The sequence below is a fragment of the Oncorhynchus clarkii genome, chromosome 30 (genome assembly GCF_045791955.1).
Source record: "Oncorhynchus clarkii lewisi isolate Uvic-CL-2024 chromosome 30, UVic_Ocla_1.0, whole genome shotgun sequence".
NCBI classification, from domain to species: domain Eukaryota; kingdom Metazoa; phylum Chordata; class Actinopteri; order Salmoniformes; family Salmonidae; genus Oncorhynchus; species Oncorhynchus clarkii.
Genome location: NC_092176.1, coordinates 28,643,320 through 28,660,887, shown reverse-complemented (window position 1 = coordinate 28,660,887; position 17,568 = coordinate 28,643,320). Strand labels below are relative to the sequence as shown.

Here is a 17,568-nt window from a genome sequence, read left to right as displayed (position 1 = left end):
TGGTGCTTTCTGACCTGCTGATGGTTTTATGGTACATCCAACTCAACACTTTTTTCCCCACTGTGATTTATCTCCATAGTTAATCTGTTATTACTGCAGCTCTTTGTTACAGTGACAGAACACTTCAATTCAAACCCACCCTACTCTACTTCAGACAGATACTTTCTCTCTGGTGGTATAGGCAATTGCACCATCCATCCCTCCCCATTCTAATGCGTTAAATAAAAGTGCAGCAGCCCTGGCCCTGCTATAAACTGATTACATAGGTTGCTTCCCAAATGGCACCCTGTTCCCTATATAGTACACTACTTATGACCAGGGAACATGGTGCACTACTTTTGACCAGGCTTCTATTATGTAGGGAATAGGTTGCCATTTGGGATGCATACATTGGGTCATGGGGGCAGACAGGTTCCATGGTTGTGAATGTGCCAGAGCTGTGTTATTCCATGGTTGTTTTCCTGCTGGGTTTATGACACCATCTGAGCTGGCTGAAAGCCTGTCTTGCTTTCTAAACCAGGAGAGGAAATCAGGTTGAGTTTCGGAGACAAAGGTTGCAGCCTAGATGTCCACAAAATGTAAAGCATTGCCTGATTGATGGAGAGAGTTTGATTGCTCTGAATTTGTCCAAACCTGTAACCTCTGACAGATGGAGATGATGTTGAATATATAATGACAGTTGAAGCTTGCTGTTTTTGCATTATTTCCTATTTTCGCCCTGGTAACATTGAAAGGAAAATTGTGAAATGATTATAACTCTAGTGTCAGATGATAGTTTGGGGAGAACAGTTTTCCAAAACACATGCCCAGAATGTGTTAGATTAACTTCTAGTTTAACTGCCCCGAAGGCACAACTGATCAATGGCTGAGCCTTAACAGTTAAAACATTAAATGCCATAGCCTAGCTGGTCAGTCACTGTACTATACACTTTGGCTGGAAGGGAGATTAAGCACACAAACAACCAAGATGCAAAGAAAGTTCAGCTGGATCCAGTTTGAGCTGGATTTATCCAGATAAAGTGGTTTCAGGGATGGCATAGAAATTATTTTATGACTCGCTAATTATGAAAGCTGCCCATTTTGGTTTCATTTAACACTAAGCCTCCTCACAGAGACTTTTCAGGGACCAGAGATGGTTGATGAAGGTCCTAATCCCTACCATAGGCACTGTTAATACCTAGAAAACCACTGGGACTCCTTTTTCTGGCAATGGAAGATAGAGGGTGTAAGAATGGGAAGATAGGGGGTGTAACGTCGGGAAGCAAGTTCAGGGAGTGAATCATTTAATAAAAGAACGAAACATAATACAAAACAAGAAACACGAACAACGCACAGGCATGAAACTGAAACAGAAACCATAACACCTGGGGAAGGAACCAAAGGGTGCGACATAAATAGGGCAGGTAATCAAGGAGGTGATGGAGTCCAGGTGAGTGTCATGGGGCATGTGACGATGGTGACAGGTGTGCGCAATAATCAGCAGCCTGGTGACCTAGAGGCCAAAGAGGGAGCACACGTGACAGTACCCCCTCTCTGACGCGCGGCTCCAGCCACAGGACGCCGACCAAAATGACAATGGGGATGATGGAGATCAGGAGTGGACGGGTCACCTCTGCTGAGGCGCGGGAACCTGTCGATCTGGCGGAGGTGCGGGAGCATGGCGACCTAGAGCTTCAGAGAGAGAGAGCATACGTGACAGTACCCCCTTTCAGGCACGCGGCTCCAGCCGCAGGACGCCAACCAAAGGGATGATCCCGGGGATCAGGAGTGGACCGGTCGCCTCCACTGAGGCACAGAAACCTGACAAATCGGCTGAGGCATGAGAGCCTGATAAGCCGGCTGAAAACTCCCCAGTTGCTTCGACCGAGGAACGGGAACCAGCTCACCCAGCAGAGGTACGGGAGCCTGTCGAGCCCGCTGAGGCATGGGAGCCTGTCGAGCCCGCTGAGGCCTCCGTGGTAGCTCCGGTACTGATAGACGGACCCGACATCACCTCCAAACAAACAACACTCCCTGATGCTTCCCTTTGGTGAGGCATTATTCTGTAACGTTGTGCTGGGAGTTGGGAAGCAAGTTCAGGGAGTGAATAATTTAATAAAAGAATGAAACATAGCACAAAACACGGACAACACACAGACATGAAACTGAAACAGAAACAAGGGGCGCGGGAACCTGTCGATCCGGCTGAGGTGCGTGAGCATTGCGACCTAGAGTGCCGAAGAGAGAGCACACGTGAAGGGGGCAATAGATGAACCCTCAGTCCTGGTAGTGTTAGTTCATGTAGAGGCCTATTCAGAGTTCTGATATTCACTGTCTCCAAAACCTTAAGGACACCTAATGTTGAGTTGCTCTCAGAACAGCCTCAATTCGTTGGCACATGGAATCTACAAGGTGTCAAACACTCCACAGGGATGTTGGCCCATGTTGACTCCAATGCTTCCCACAGTTGTGTCAAGTTGGCTGGATGTCCTTTGCGTGGGTGATGGACCATGCTTGATGCACACAGGAAACTGTTGAACATGAAAAGCCCAGCAGCATTTCAGTCCTTTACAACAAACCAGTGCACCTACTGCCATACCCTTTTCAAAGGAACTTAAAATCTTTTGTCTTTTCCATTTACCCTCTGAATGGCAACATACACAATCCATGTCTCCGTTGTCTCTAGGCTTAAAAATTCTTCTTCAACCTACATCCTCCCCTTCCTCTACTCCGATTGACGTGGATTTATCAAGTGACATCAATAAGGGATCATAGCTTTCACCTAGATTCACCTGGTCAGTCTAAGTCATAGAAAGAGCAGGCGTTCTTAGTGTTTTGTACACTTTATAAACACATAGCCCATACAAATGCATTGTACATGTACAGTAATGCACAAACATGTACAGTACATGTCGGTTGTGTTGCCCATAGGCCTCACAAGACACGTTTGAAGGTCCCCCAGTACCAGTTGAAAAAATGTATAGAAGTACACTGTACATTTAGACGTTTTAGTGCCAGACATAAGGGGTTATTTTCTTTAGGATAGGGGACGGTTGCGTCCCACTTGGGAAAAAAACAGGGAAAATGCAGCGCGGCAAATTCAAAAAAATTATATAAAAATCAAACTTTCATTAAATAACATGTAAGATACTCAATTAAAGCTACACTCGTGAATCCAGGCAACATGTCAAATTTTAAAAAGGCTTTTCGGCGAAGGCATAAGAAGCTATTATCTGATGATAGCACAATAGTAAACAAAGAGGGTAGCATATTTCAACACTGCAGGCGCTACACAAAACGCAGAAATAAAATATAAAACATGCATTATCTTTGACAAGCTTCTTTTGTTGGCACTCCAAAATGTCCCATAAACATCACAATTGGTCCTTTTGTTCGATTAATTCCGTCCATACAGTGGGGAGAACAAGTATTTGATACACTGCCGATTTTGCAGGTTTTCCTACATACAAAGCATGTAGAGGTCTGTAATTTTTTTATCATAGGTACACTTCAACTGTGAGAGACGGAATCTAAAACAAAAATCCAGAAAATTACATTGTATGATTTTTAAGTAAATCATTTGCATTTCATTGCATGACATAAGTATTTGATCACCTACCAACCAGTAAGAATTCCTGCTCTCACAGACCTGTTAGTTTTTCTTTAAGAATCTCTCCTGTTCTCCACTCATTACCTGTATTAACTGCACCTGTTTGAACTCGTTACCTGCATAAAAGACACCTGTCCACACACTCAATCAAACAGACTCCAACCTCTCCACAATGGCCAAGACCAGAGAGGGTGTAAGGACATCAGGGATACAATTGTAGACCTGCACAAGGCTGGGATGGGCTACAGGACAATAGGCAAGCAGCTTGGTGAGAAGGCAACAACTGTTGGCGCAATTATTAGAAAATGGAAGAAGTTCAAGATGACGGTCAATCACCCTCGGTCTGGGGCTCCATGCAAGATCTCACCTCGTGGGGCATCAATGATCATGAGGAAGGTGAGGGATCAGCCGAGAACTACATGGCAGGACCTGGTCAATGACCTGAAGAGAGCTGGGACCACAGTCTCAAAGAAAACCATTAGTAACACACTACGCCGTCATGGATTAAAATCCTGCAGCGCACGCAAGGTCCCCCTGCTCAAGCCAGCGCATGTCCAGGCCCGTCTGAAGTTTGCCAATGACCATCTGGATTATCCAGAGGAGGAATGGGAGACGGTCATGTGGTCTGATGAGACAAAAATATAGCTTTTTTTTTTACAGAAGGTCTGTATGGAGGAGTGGGCCAAAATCCCTGCTGCAGTGTGTGCAAACCTGGTCAAGAACTACAGGAAACGTATGATCTCTGTAATTGCAAACAAAGGATTCTGTACCAAATATTACATTCTGCTTTTCTGATGTATCAAATACTTATGTCATGCAATAAAATGCTAATTAATTACTTAAAAATCATACAATGTGATTTTCTGGATTTTTGTTTTTAGATTCCATCTCTCACAGTTGAAGTGTACCTATGATAAAAATTACAGACCTCTACATGCTTTGTAAGTAGGAAAACCTGCAGAATCGGCAGTGTATCAAATACTTGTTCTCCCCACTGTATATATCCAAATGTCCATTTATTTGACGCGTTTGATCCAGAAAAAAACAGCTTCAAAAAACACAACTTCACTACAAAATATTTCAAAAGTTGCCTATAAACTTTGCCAAAATATTTCAAACTACTTTTGTAATCAATCAAATTGTAGACAGGTCTATCTGTGTTCAATACAAGAAGACAACAAACCATGCTACTTTTCACATCTTGCACACTCTCAACAGTGTTACCCAGTTCCTAGATGGCCTACTTCTTCATTGCACAAATGAATAACCTCAACCAAATTCCAGAGGCTGGTGACATCCAGTGGCAGCGGTAGGAACTGAAAACTGGTTCCTAAGAAATCTAATTTGCCAATGAGAACCAGTGAACAGACGGAGACCAAAAAAAAACTATTTTGAAAGGTTAGTCCTTGGGGTTTTCCCTGCTACATAAGTTCTGTTATACTCACATACATAATTCAAACAGTTTTAGAAACTTCAGAGTGTTTTCTATCCAAATCTACTAACAATATGTATATCTTATATTCTTGGCATGAGTAGCAGGAAGTTGAAATTGGGCACGCTATTTATCCAAAAGTGAAAATGCTGCCCCCTATACCTTAATGCAGTTTGTGAATATGTTACGCCTGTGCAGGTTAAAAAAACATATTTTATGGGGCTCTATGCTCAGATAATCACATCGTATTCTTTCGCAGTAAATCCCCTTTTAAATCTGACAACGCAGTTGGATTAGCAAGATTCTAGGCTTTCGATACATGTGAGACACTTGTATTTTCATTAATGTTTAATATGACTATTTATGTAGCGATCACCGTATGTTGTGGAATTTCAGCCCGCTAGCGGGTTCCGTGCGCAGAGAGGTTAAGCACAACTGTTACAGCGGATAAGATTGGAAATAGCTGTGTTGAAAACATCTTAACTCACTGCTTCCATGTTTACTGCTTTGCACGTGTCCACAAGGATCATAAACACGGGTGAAAATAGCAGAAGGGGCGGATTTGGCCGAGAGTTTCCTTTTGCGAGGGAGGAGACTTCGCTTCCTTCCTTCACACAACAGAAATCACAATTGTGAGTGTCATTCCCCCCAGAAGTTAAATGCAAAGTGACAACTTTTGCAATAATTTTACTTCTGGGAAACCGAGATTACCACTACTATAAGGTTTTTCAAATCCATAAATCATTGAAAACTGCTTTGATTTAAATGGTAAAGTAAACCTTTTTAAACTTTTACTACTACCACAAAAATAATTTTAAAGAGTTAAAGAAAGTCCCATCAATTGTATTTCATTTACAATTATAATTTAGTCATTATTATTATTCTTGAGCATGCTACTCCTCTTCTTACACTGTTTAAGATAGAAACACTGTTCAAACTTTCAAACGTGTTGACTGGTCTCACTTGAGTTGCTTGTATACAACTTCTGATATATTTTATGCTTTTTAAAGCTAAGACACACTGGAAGGATTGTCAAATGTTTGCCTGCCGACAGTGCTTAGCACCTCTGAACAGAGTGTCAGCAGTCAATCTCTTTTGTGTTCACTCAGTCTTGTTAAAATACTCCAAACCAGAAGGTGGCAGTAGCGCTGTTTGGCATTCCATATCCATAAGTGTTAATTATGGTCTAGATTCAAAGCTACATATTCATTAGCTAGCATAACATAGCTAGCTTGCAAAGGTCACTGCACTAACTCGGTAACTAACACAGGCGGCTGTCTCATGGAAGCTAGCTAATACGTTGTAATTTAGTTATAATGTCAATACTAGCTACAGTGGTTAGCTAGCTTGGAGGAGGTATTTAGTATTGTGTGCATTGTGTCTGTGCACTTGGCCAGAAAATGCCATTTTTTAAATCTATTTTTTTGTTTGCTTTTCCACGTACAATCGGTAGGTTCTTCACTACCGAGTCGGCACGGGGCAGGTACCGCTTTATTTCTTGCAAGAGAAGCCTTCCACTGTGATAGGTATCTATCGGCAGTCTATTGGCAGTGAGATGCTCGGTGTGTTTCATGCTTTAGCTATTCAAGTCTTTATAGAGGACCATGTTGCATTTTAAGTAGGGACCTATTTAGTTCAGATATAGTAGCCTATATTTCTTGTACCAGTCTTTACCCCTACCTGTTAGCTACACTGATACTAATGTAATTTATTTTAGTTACATGTAGGCCTATGAATATACATTTTTTTATCAGATATTCAAAGACAGATCAGTCAGAACTAAAATCTCAAGCAGCAGTCATTTTACCAAGTGCAGGTGCAAATTCCTGTATTAATAGATCACAAGGTGGTCACTAATCTGGTCATCACAGCAACCTACCAGATGTTTTCCTTATATTACCGTGTATCAAGTTCACCTTCACTGGTGTAGTAGTCTATTTTACTACCACGCAGTAGCCTACATTACATTTGCGCGGGGAGATGAAGAGGTTGGCCTATACCCATAATTGCTGAGTCTGCATCTCAAAATACATTTGATGCTTGCATCGAGGCAAGCATCACTGAAGCATGCATGAGAGCCGTTCTGGACGGCTGTGTGATCACGCTATCGGTAGCCGACGTGAGCAAGACCTTTAAACAGGTCAATATTCACAAAGCCGCAGGGCCAGACGGATGACCAGGATGTGTACTCGGAGCATGCGTTGACCAACTGACAAGTGTCTTCACTGACATTTTCAACCTCTCCCTGACCGAGTCTGAATATCTACATGTTTCAAGCAGACCATCTTAGTCCCTGTGCCCAAGGACTCGAAGGTGACCTGCCCAAATGATTACCGTCCCATAGCACTCATGTCTGTAGCCACGAAGTGCTTTGAAAGGCTGGTCATCATCCCGGAAACCCTAGACCCACTCCAATTCACATTCCACCCCAACAGATCCACAGATGACACAATCTCAATCATGCTCCTGGACAAAAGGAACACCTTTGTGAGAATGCTGTTCATTGACTACAGCTCAGCGTTCAACACCATAGTGCCCACAAATCTCATCACTAAGCTAAGGATTTATGGGACTAAACACCTCCCTCTGCAACTGGATCCTGGACTTCATGACGGGCCGCACCCAGGTGGTAAGGGTAGGTAACAAAACACATCCGCCACGCTGATCCTCAACACTGGGGCCCCTCGGGTGCATGCTTAGTCCTGTCAGTGTGGTGCCAGGACAACAACAACCTCTCCCTCAATGTAGGCAAGACAAAGGAGCTGATCGTGGACTACAGGAAATTGCGGGCCGAACAGGCCCCCATTAACATCGACAGGGCTGTAGTGGAGCGGGTCGAGAGTTTCAAGGTTCTTGGTGTCCACATCCCCAACAAACTAACCAGATCCAAACACACCAAGACAGTCGTGAAGAGGGCACGACAGCACCTTTTCCCCCTCAGGAGACTGAAAATATCCTCAAAGTTCTACAGCTGCACGATCGATAGCATCTTGACCGGTTGCATCACCGCCTGGCATGGCAACTGCTTGGCCTCCAACCGCAAGGCACTACAGAGGGTAGTGCTCACGGCCCAGTACATCACTGGGGCCAAGCTTCCTACAATCCATAACCTATATAATAGGAGATGTCTGAGGAAGGCCCAAAAAATTGTCAAGTCATACACTGTTCTCTCTGCTACCGCACAGCAAGCTGTACCGGAGTGCCAAGTTTAAGACCAAAAGGATCCTTAACAGCTTCTACCCCCAAGCCATTAGACTGCTGAACAATTCATCAAATGGCCACCGGACTATTTACATTGACCCCCCCCACCCCCCCTTTGTTTCTACACTGCTGCTACTCGCTGTTTATCATCTACTTACATGTTCAAAATAACTAATTGACTCGGTACCGGTACCCCCTGTATATACCCTCGTTATTGTTATTTTGTATTGTATTACTTTCTATTTTTACTTTAGTTTATTTAGTCAATATTTTCATAACTCTTTATTGAACTGCATTGTTGGTTAACGGCTTGTAGGTAAGCATTTCACAGTAAGGTCTACTGTTGTATTCAGAGCATGTGACAAATACACATTGATTTGAAATGACACCCTATTCCCTATATTATAAACTACTTTTGACTTGGGCCCTGGTCAAGAGTAATATGTAGGGAATAGGGTGTCATTTGGGACTCATCCATGGAGGCTGAGATTTGGACCACCATGGGTTTGACTCGTGTACCATTTCAAGAGGTGAGGTGGAGGAACCAAGAAGATTAGGAGGTTAAATTAAGTTTAGTGAAAGATCAGACTGATTTAAGACAATTCAGAGGTAAGATTTGGAGAGATATAAGTGAATAAAAACAGATTATGATTATTCAGACATTTGGTGGGTTTAAAATTGTGGCAATACTTGGCCTTATATCAAGGGACAATGAGAGTCAGGGTTATAATGTACTGTAGCATCAAATGTTCCACTTTCGTTCAGTAACCAATCAGTGATGGTATTGAAGTGGGAGTAGTAGTAGTGGTATGGACGGGTGGCAGTGGAGGCTGCTGAGGGAGGACAGCTCATAATAATGGCTGGAATGAAGTGTAATGGTTGGAATTGAGTGAATGGTATCAAACACAACCATGTGTTTGATTCCATTTACTCCATTCCGACCATTATTATGAGCCATCCTCCCCTCAGCAGCTTCCACTGACGGGTGGGTTGTTTGCCAATTAGCTAATTTTAGCCATATTGTGACCGTTCAGAATCCTAACAACACACAGCCTTCAGCCTCCAAGATGTGTGCGCATAATTTTTGCGAAGTTGTCATCCCACCCATCCATTGAACTTAAAGGTATGGTATGGTTGCAAAATGGTAACTTTCCCAACATGTCCAGGTCTTCCAGAAAGCCTGGTTGGAAGATTCCCGGAACCAGAAGAAATAAGCAGGAAATACGGAATCATTCAACCAGGATTTGTGGAAAACACTAGGAATTTGGGGGACGTTACGAGAATTTTCCAACTCTAGGTGGTGCATTTCACAAATAGATCATTAATCTCACTCAATATATTTGAAGTCTAGCTCACTGAGGTACAGGGCCACTTCCCTAAAAGCCTATGAGACAGAGAGAGGAGGTACTCAAGGGGGAAAAAAACAAGTCCTGTTACAGCTGGAGGGGCACAGGGCAGATAGGCAGTCATTTGAACATTCCTGTCCATGGAAAAGGACAGCAAATGTAAACTGATCAGTTTCCCATAGAGATGAATACTTCTGGATGCTGTCTCTTAGTCATGAAACACATAAATACTTTTCCTATCATAACTACCCCCAAGACCTTGCAGGGTGAGGTTGATATAGAATATCCATACCTCTGGCAATGTCACCCTATTTCCTTTATAGTGCACTACTTTTGACCAGGACCTATAAGGCTTAGATTAAAAGTAGTGCCATATATAGGGAATAGGGTTCCATTTGAGATGCAGATGGAGTCACTGTGTAATCCCTCTTATCTTTCCTTAATGGTCCTGGGCATCTGGGGCCTAGCTATCTAACCACTGATACCCTCTGCTCCGCAACCCAACCCTTCTGCCTGCCATCTTTCCTCAGAGCCCCAGGCTCTGGTACAATGCATACACAATGTTTATATGACTGTCATTCTGTTCTGACATTAAATATTAACAAAGCTAAAAGGAAAAGTGGCTAACCACAGTCTTCAGGCTAACCATAGTCCTCAGTAGGGGTGTGCCGACATGGCCATACTCGTATTCTTAATCGTATCTGTAAATTGACAGTCGGATCGGTTGATACTCGTGATCAGAAAAAAAAACGGAAGTGTTTTAATATGACTAAATAGATTTTGGCAAAATACTACCCTGCATGTTCTCACTGCAAAAAATCAACAGATTTTTCACACACACACACACACACACACACATACACACACACACACACCTCCCCACGCTGCTCCGGGGAAGGGTGTGTGTGTGAAAAATCTGTTGATTTTTAGCAGTGAGAACATGCAGGGTAGTATTTTGCCAAAATCTATTTAGTCATATTAAAACACTTCCGTTTTTTTTTTTTTGTGTGTGTGTGTGTGTGTGTGTGTGTGTGTGTGTGTGTGTGTGTGTGTGTGTGTGTGTGTGTGTGTGTGTGTGTGTGTGTGTGTGTGTGTGTGTGTATTTATGTATGTCTGTGTCCTCAACTTGCAGCGGACAGCCAAATTTCCTGGCAATAAGTCAGATTGCACATCAGCATTTCATCTGTTTTCCCTGCCCCTTAGATATTATGCACATTGATTGCTTGATAACAATTGTCCTTGCCATGTGATTAATATAGTAGCAGGCAGCAGCAATCTAAATGATCAGACCGAAAACATGCAGGAAAAAGTGATTGTGTCCAATTATGAAGCGAGTAGATGGAGAAATACTGCATCACTCTATCCAATCAGAGCAGCGTACAGTGTACAGCCCACCCTTCTCTCTACAGACAGGCAAACTAGCCATTTTTTTCCCCGATCAAGGATAATAAAAAAATACTCGATCATAATAGCATCCAGAATATTGCCCAAATTCGTTACGATACTTGTTTACTCCGCACACTTCCTCAGGCTAACCATAGATATGATACAACATGCTGAACTTGCCCACCAGCTACATATTTACCGCAACACACAGTGCCTTCATAAAGTATTCATACCCCTTGACTTATTTCACATTTTGTAGTGTTAAAGCCTGATTTCAAAATGGATTACATTTATATGTTTTTCTCACCCATCTACAGTACACACAATACCCCATGTTGACAAAGTTAATTCATGGGTGTTTGTCAATATGCATACTACCGTGCTCTACAATCTCATGTTCCATCTATTGTATTACCTCACGCTTCACCTCCCCATTCACTGAACCTTCTTCCAACATATACACAAAGCAAACTTTTTACTTCATAATTATTAGCTAGATATGTGAATTGTAATAATCTAGCTAGTTAAACAGGCAAAGATGACCTAAAACCAATGTTATCCAAGGTAGATGTAATTTATTTTGTGGGTATCCACCAATTCTTTGTGGCTAGATAGCTAGCCGGTTAGCCCTATTGACTTACTATGGACTTCACTGAACCATCTTTCAGCCAGAACAACAATGGCAGTAGAAATGAAACAAGATATACACAAAGCAACCATTTTACTTCATAACTATCAGCTAGCTATATGTGAATCATAATTATCTAGCTCACCAGATATTTAACAGGCAAAAATGACCTAATAATAATATTTTTAAAGTTAGATGTCAATTCTTCGTGGGTAGGTAGCTAACAATTCTTTGTGGCTATCTGGCTAGATAACAGTACCTGATAACCCTATGTATTCATTATGGGCTTGCAATCTAAAGTACGTAGGCAGGTAAACATGCCACAATTAACACTGCATGTATTTATTAATGTATCAAGACAAAATATTGTAGTCAAGCAACATACGGTATGTGAATAAGCATTGTTTCATTCCGAAGTCGGAGTGTATTTTCTCTCGTTTCAGCTCAAATAACTGCCGCCATTGATTGAAAAAAAAATGTAATTTTTATGTGGTCGAGTCATATTTCTTTGCATACTTTCCATTGAAGCTTGCATTGACGCATGCTTCAAAATATGTACAAACGGAGCCCTCTATGCTTCGCTTCGCATACTTTGATTTGGACTCCGACGCTCCCATGCTCCAAATTGTGTGCTCAGAGCACGATAGTAAGCATTTTGAGGAACACTGCAGTTTAGCAAATATATTGAAAATGAAATACAGAAATGTCTCATTTAAATACTGTAAGTATTCACACCCCTTTGCTATGAGACTCCAAATTGAGCTCTGGTGCATCCAATTTCCTTTGAGCATCCTTGTGGTGTCATTATAACTTGAATGGAGTCCACCTGTGGCCAATTCAATTGTTTGGACATGATTTAGAAGGAAACACACCTGTCTATATAAGGTCCCACAGTTGACACTGCATGTCAGAGTAGAAACTATATCATGAAGTCCAAGGAACTGTCCTTAGATCTCCGAGATATAAGGCTCATCACAATTCTATCTGGGTAATGGTATAAAATAATTTCTAGAGTGTTGAAAGAGAACAGTGGTCTCCATCATTTGGAAATTGAAGAAGATATGGAACTATCCAGACTCTCCCTAGTTCTGCCCATCCAACCAAACTGAGCATCTGGCAAGAAGGACCTTGGTCAGGGAGGTGACCAACAGCCCAATGACCATTCTGACAGAACTACAGAGTTCCTTGGCTGAGATGGGAGAACCTGCCAGAAGGAGAAGTCTCTACAGCACTTCACCAATCTGGGCTTTATGGTAGAGTGGCCAGATGGAAGCAACTCCTGAGAAAAAGGCACATGACTCTGAGATCGTAAGGCAAAATATCATGTTGTCTGATGAGACAAAAATGTAACTCTTCGCTATGTCTGGAGAAAACCAGGCACAGCTCATCACCCTTTTAACACCATCCCAATGGTGGTGGCAGCATGCTATGGGGATGCTTTTCAGCGGCAGGGACTGGGAGACTGGTAAGGATAGAGGGAACAATGAATGGAGCAAAATACAAGCAAAGTCTTGACGAGAACCTGCTTCATAGTGTAAATGACCTCCAACAGGACAATGACCCCGAACATAGAGCCAATGCAACACTGAAATGGCTTCAGATCAAGAATGTGAAAGTCCTTGAGTGGCCCAGCCATAGCTCAGACTTGAATCCCATTGAAAATCTGTCGAAAGACTTGAAGACTGCTGTTGACCGCCGCTCCCCATCTAACTTAACAGAGCTTGAGAAAATCTGCAAGGAAGAATGGGAGAAAATCACCAAATCCAGATGTGCAAAGCTGATACAGACGACTCAAAGCAGTAATCAAAGCTATAGGTGCTTCTACAAAGTATTGACTCAGGGGTGTGAATACTTATGTAAATTAGATATTTCTGTATTTCGTTTTCAATACATTTGCTAAAATGTCTAAAAACACGTTTTCATTTTGTCATGATGGGTTATTGTGTTTAGATGGGTGAGAAAATATACTTAATCAATGTTGAATTCAGGCTTTAACACAAGAAAATGTGAAATAAGTCAAGGGGTATGAATACTTTCTAAAGGCGCATCCCACTTGGCAAGAACTGGTTGAATCAGCATTGTCATTTCAATAACAAAACAATCTATGTGATAATGTTGAATCAACGTGAAAAATTTATTGGATTTGTAAAAAGTCATCAACGTAAGGGAATTTTGTCTTTCACGCAACTTTTAACCTAAATCCAATGTCATGGTGATCTTTTCTGTTGAATTCACGTTACTTGACAACTCAACCAAATGTAAATAAAAATAGACGTTGAACTGATGTCTGTGCCCATATATGATTGTTTTTAACAACCACCTTCTTTCTTTTGATGTCTCTTTTGATCTTAGCTATCAGGACCAAGATCAAGGAGGTGAGACGGGAAGGCATGGACCGCAAGGTAATTCTGCAGAAGAGGAAGAAGCCATTGAAACTGGGAAACCTAAAGAAGAATGACCTAAAAAAGCTGGTTCTGTACCTGAAGAATGGAGCCGACTGCCCTTGCCAGCAGCTGGATAACTTGGGCAACACTTACCTGATCATGGGGCGCAAGGTGGACACTCAGTTCCTCCTGACGGGCATCCACAAGTGGGACAAGTCCAGCAAAGAGTTCAAAAAGGCCATCAAGAAACTCAAGACACACAAGTGTCCAGCTTTCGAGAATGTCTTTAAATAATCAGACCCAACTTTTTTAGAAGCATCTCATCATCATGATACACAAGAACTTGCACAACCAACAATCCACATTTTGTTTTTGTTCATATATCTATATAAACTGTATATCTTTCTATATTTACAGTCCTGCTTTACATTTTTCCACCATCCATTTTGCAGTGGAGCGTTGTGATCATTGAGACCTCCTGCTATAGTGGTTTCCAGTTATCTGAAAAAGTTAATGACACTGCACCCTCTTCCTCCTCTATTGAAACCATTTCCACTTCGTGTATGTAGATACTTGTGTTACACACTCCCTGAATGTGCAGTAAAAATACCACAATTCAGTGAGTTCTGCTGAAGTGGATGGACTTGCTTCTCTTGCTCTGAACATGGATAAGTAGATCATAGAATCATCAATTAGATCACATTGAATAGATTATACAGAATCAATAATAACGTGTATTTTAGCTTTAAAAGCCACATTATAGAGGAGGCATGGATAGGGTCATTGAATAACTTATTGATGATATTATGATAGCGTGCCTTCACCTGATTGTCTGATTGTCTCATCAAAATAATGACTGCACTACAGTTGATATTAAGAATGTCGTCCTCTTTTCAGTTGCCTCATTTGTTTGACATTGTCTTTGACTTTAACAAATATATACAAATGTCAATCCAATCAATTCCAGAACATCAACTGCATCATCTGAGTGAAAATACCTTTTGCCTAATGGTACAGTATATGAATTGTACTGTGTGCCAAACTCTGTATGTTATAATGCATGCATTGTTCGGTGTTTCAATTCAATTGTACGACAGTCTCTTGAGTGGCCACTCTGGTATAGAATAATTAAATAAATCCCTTGTATTTGTATATGATGTCAGATAATATTTGACCAAACATTTTCTTATTGTTTTTTGTTAATGCAGTCTTCAATTGCTGTCCCTCCAGATTGATGTTTATTAAGTTTGTGACAACTTTGAAAGTGCATATAGTTGCTTAACAAATCTTTATTTGTAATTGTTAATTGTTCAGTATTGATGGTACATCTTAGCACTATCACATTAAATGACAGATTGTTTTTTATGGCTGCAGTGCATTGCTGCCCGTTATGTACATACACATTTTACATAAATATAGAAAACATGTTGTCTGGAATGCTCTTTCCATTTCAGATTGTGTGACCTATACTATTTTTGTGGAGATATTACTCCCAGTACTGCTTGCTCTCAAGCAGTTAAAGCTGGAATGAAGTATCAGGTGTGGCTTGTATTTCAATGATACCCACAGCTTATACTAATACAACACAGTAATAAAATGGGAAAGCACTGTAACGGCTGTTGGAAGGAGTGGAGGACCAAGGTGCAGCGTGGTACGTGTTCATCTTTATTATCTGAACTGAACACTGATTAACAAAAAAAACAACGAAGAGAACGAACGAAACCGAAACAGTTCTGTCTGGTGCAGAAAGACATGAAACAGAAAACAACTACCCACACCACACAGGTGGGAAAAGGCTACCTAAGTATGGTTCTCAATCAGAGACAACGATAGGCAGCTGCCTCTGATTGAGAACCACACCTGGCCAAACACACAGAAATAGAAAACATAGAACCCACAACATAGAATGCCCACCCCAACTCACGCCCTGACCAAACCAAAATAGAGACATAAAAGGATCTCTTAAGGTCAGGACGTGACAACCACATACATGGCACAGTACTATACAGTTTATTTTTTGGAATATCAGCTTCCTGCGTGTAATGTCTATAATGATTTTCAAACCTCCAAACTATTTGCACATGATGAGAATTCTTGGCTATGCTTGTACAGCTTGAGATTTTTTCAGTTCTAAGATTTAAGCATACTGTGGATATCACCCATCTTGGATTTTTTTCATATTGTTGCGTTACAAAGTGGGATTGAAATAGATTTAATTGTGATTTATTTTGTCATTGATCTACACAAAATACTCCATAATGCCAAATTGAAAAGAAAATTCAACAAAAAATGTACAAAACAAATTATAAATAAAGTATAGTCTTTGCATAAATATTCACCCCCTTTGCTTAGGCAAGCCTAAATTAGTTCAGGAGTAACTTTCAGATCTCCCCAAGGAGATGTGGGTGTGGAGTCAGGCGCAGGAGAAACAAGTTCCGAAGAAAAGGGCGTTTTATTCAACCAGCTCAAAAATAACAGGACACCGGACTACAGCAGTAGCCACGAAACCCCACTCAGACACACTCCAGGGAAAAACCACCTGCTAAACACGAACTAATGAAAACGAAACCAAAACTCACTGAGTGTCAAACGAAAAATAATCGCGCACAAAACCCCAAAGGAAATGTCGAGATAAATACCCCCCTAATTAACCAAAATGAAACAAGGTGAAACACAAAACAGACATAACCAAAAGAAAAGGAAAAGAGATCGGTGGCAGCTAGTAGACCGACGACGACGACCGCCGAGCGCCGCCCGAACAGGAAGAGGAACATTTGACTTAACAAATCACATAATTTACATGGACTCCCTCACTCTGTAAAATAATAGGGGTTGGCATGATTTTTGAATGACTACCCCTTCCTCTGTCCCCCATACATACAGCATACAGGTCCTTCACTCAATTATTGCATTTCAAGCAAAGATTCAACTACAAAGACCAGGGAGCTTTTCGAAAGCCTCAAAAAATGGCAGTGATTGGTAGATGGGCAACAATAACAAATCAGACATTGAATATCTCTTTAGCATGTTCAAGTTAAGAATTATGCTGTGGATGATGTATTAAACCACCCAGACACATCAAAGGTACAGTCATCCTTTTGAACTGAGCTGCAGGACAGGAATGAAACTGCTCAGGGATGTCACCACAAGGCCATTGGTGATTTTAAAATGGCTACATAGTTCAATGGCTGGGAGAGGAATTCACATTTCAGCAGGACAATAACCTACAACACAAGGCCAAATCTACATTGGTTGCTTGCCAAGAAGACAGTGAACGTTCCAGTGAGTGGCCAAGTTACAATTTGGACTTAAATGTGCTTTAAAATCTTTTGCAATACTTGGAAATTGCTTTCATGCCATGATCCCCAACACCTTGACAGAAAAAAATAAAGGGCAAACATTGCACAGTCCAGGTGTGCAAAGCTCTTAGAGACTTACCTAATAAGACATGCAGCTGTAATTGCTGCTAAAGGTGTTTCTAACATGTATTGGTGAATTCTTATCTAATGAAGGTACTGTATATTAGTGTTTTATTTGTCATTAATCTTGTAAAAAAAAATCTTGCACTTTGACATTACAGAGTGTTTTGTGTAGTGTTGACA

General features: G+C 41.3%; 1 protein-coding gene across 1 annotated transcript in view; it reads left to right on the top strand.

The window, feature by feature from the left end:
* Window positions 1-15,391, top strand: part of LOC139390000 (secreted frizzled-related protein 1-like) — a 33,790-nt gene extending 18,399 nt beyond the window's left edge. The window contains exon 3 of the mRNA XM_071137083.1: window positions 13,935-15,391. Coding sequence (XP_070993184.1) covers window positions 13,935-14,260 — 326 coding nt within the window. The 3' untranslated portion in view covers window positions 14,261-15,391. The remainder of the gene's footprint in view (window positions 1-13,934) is intronic.
* The last annotated feature ends 2,177 nt before the right edge of the window (window positions 15,392-17,568 follow it).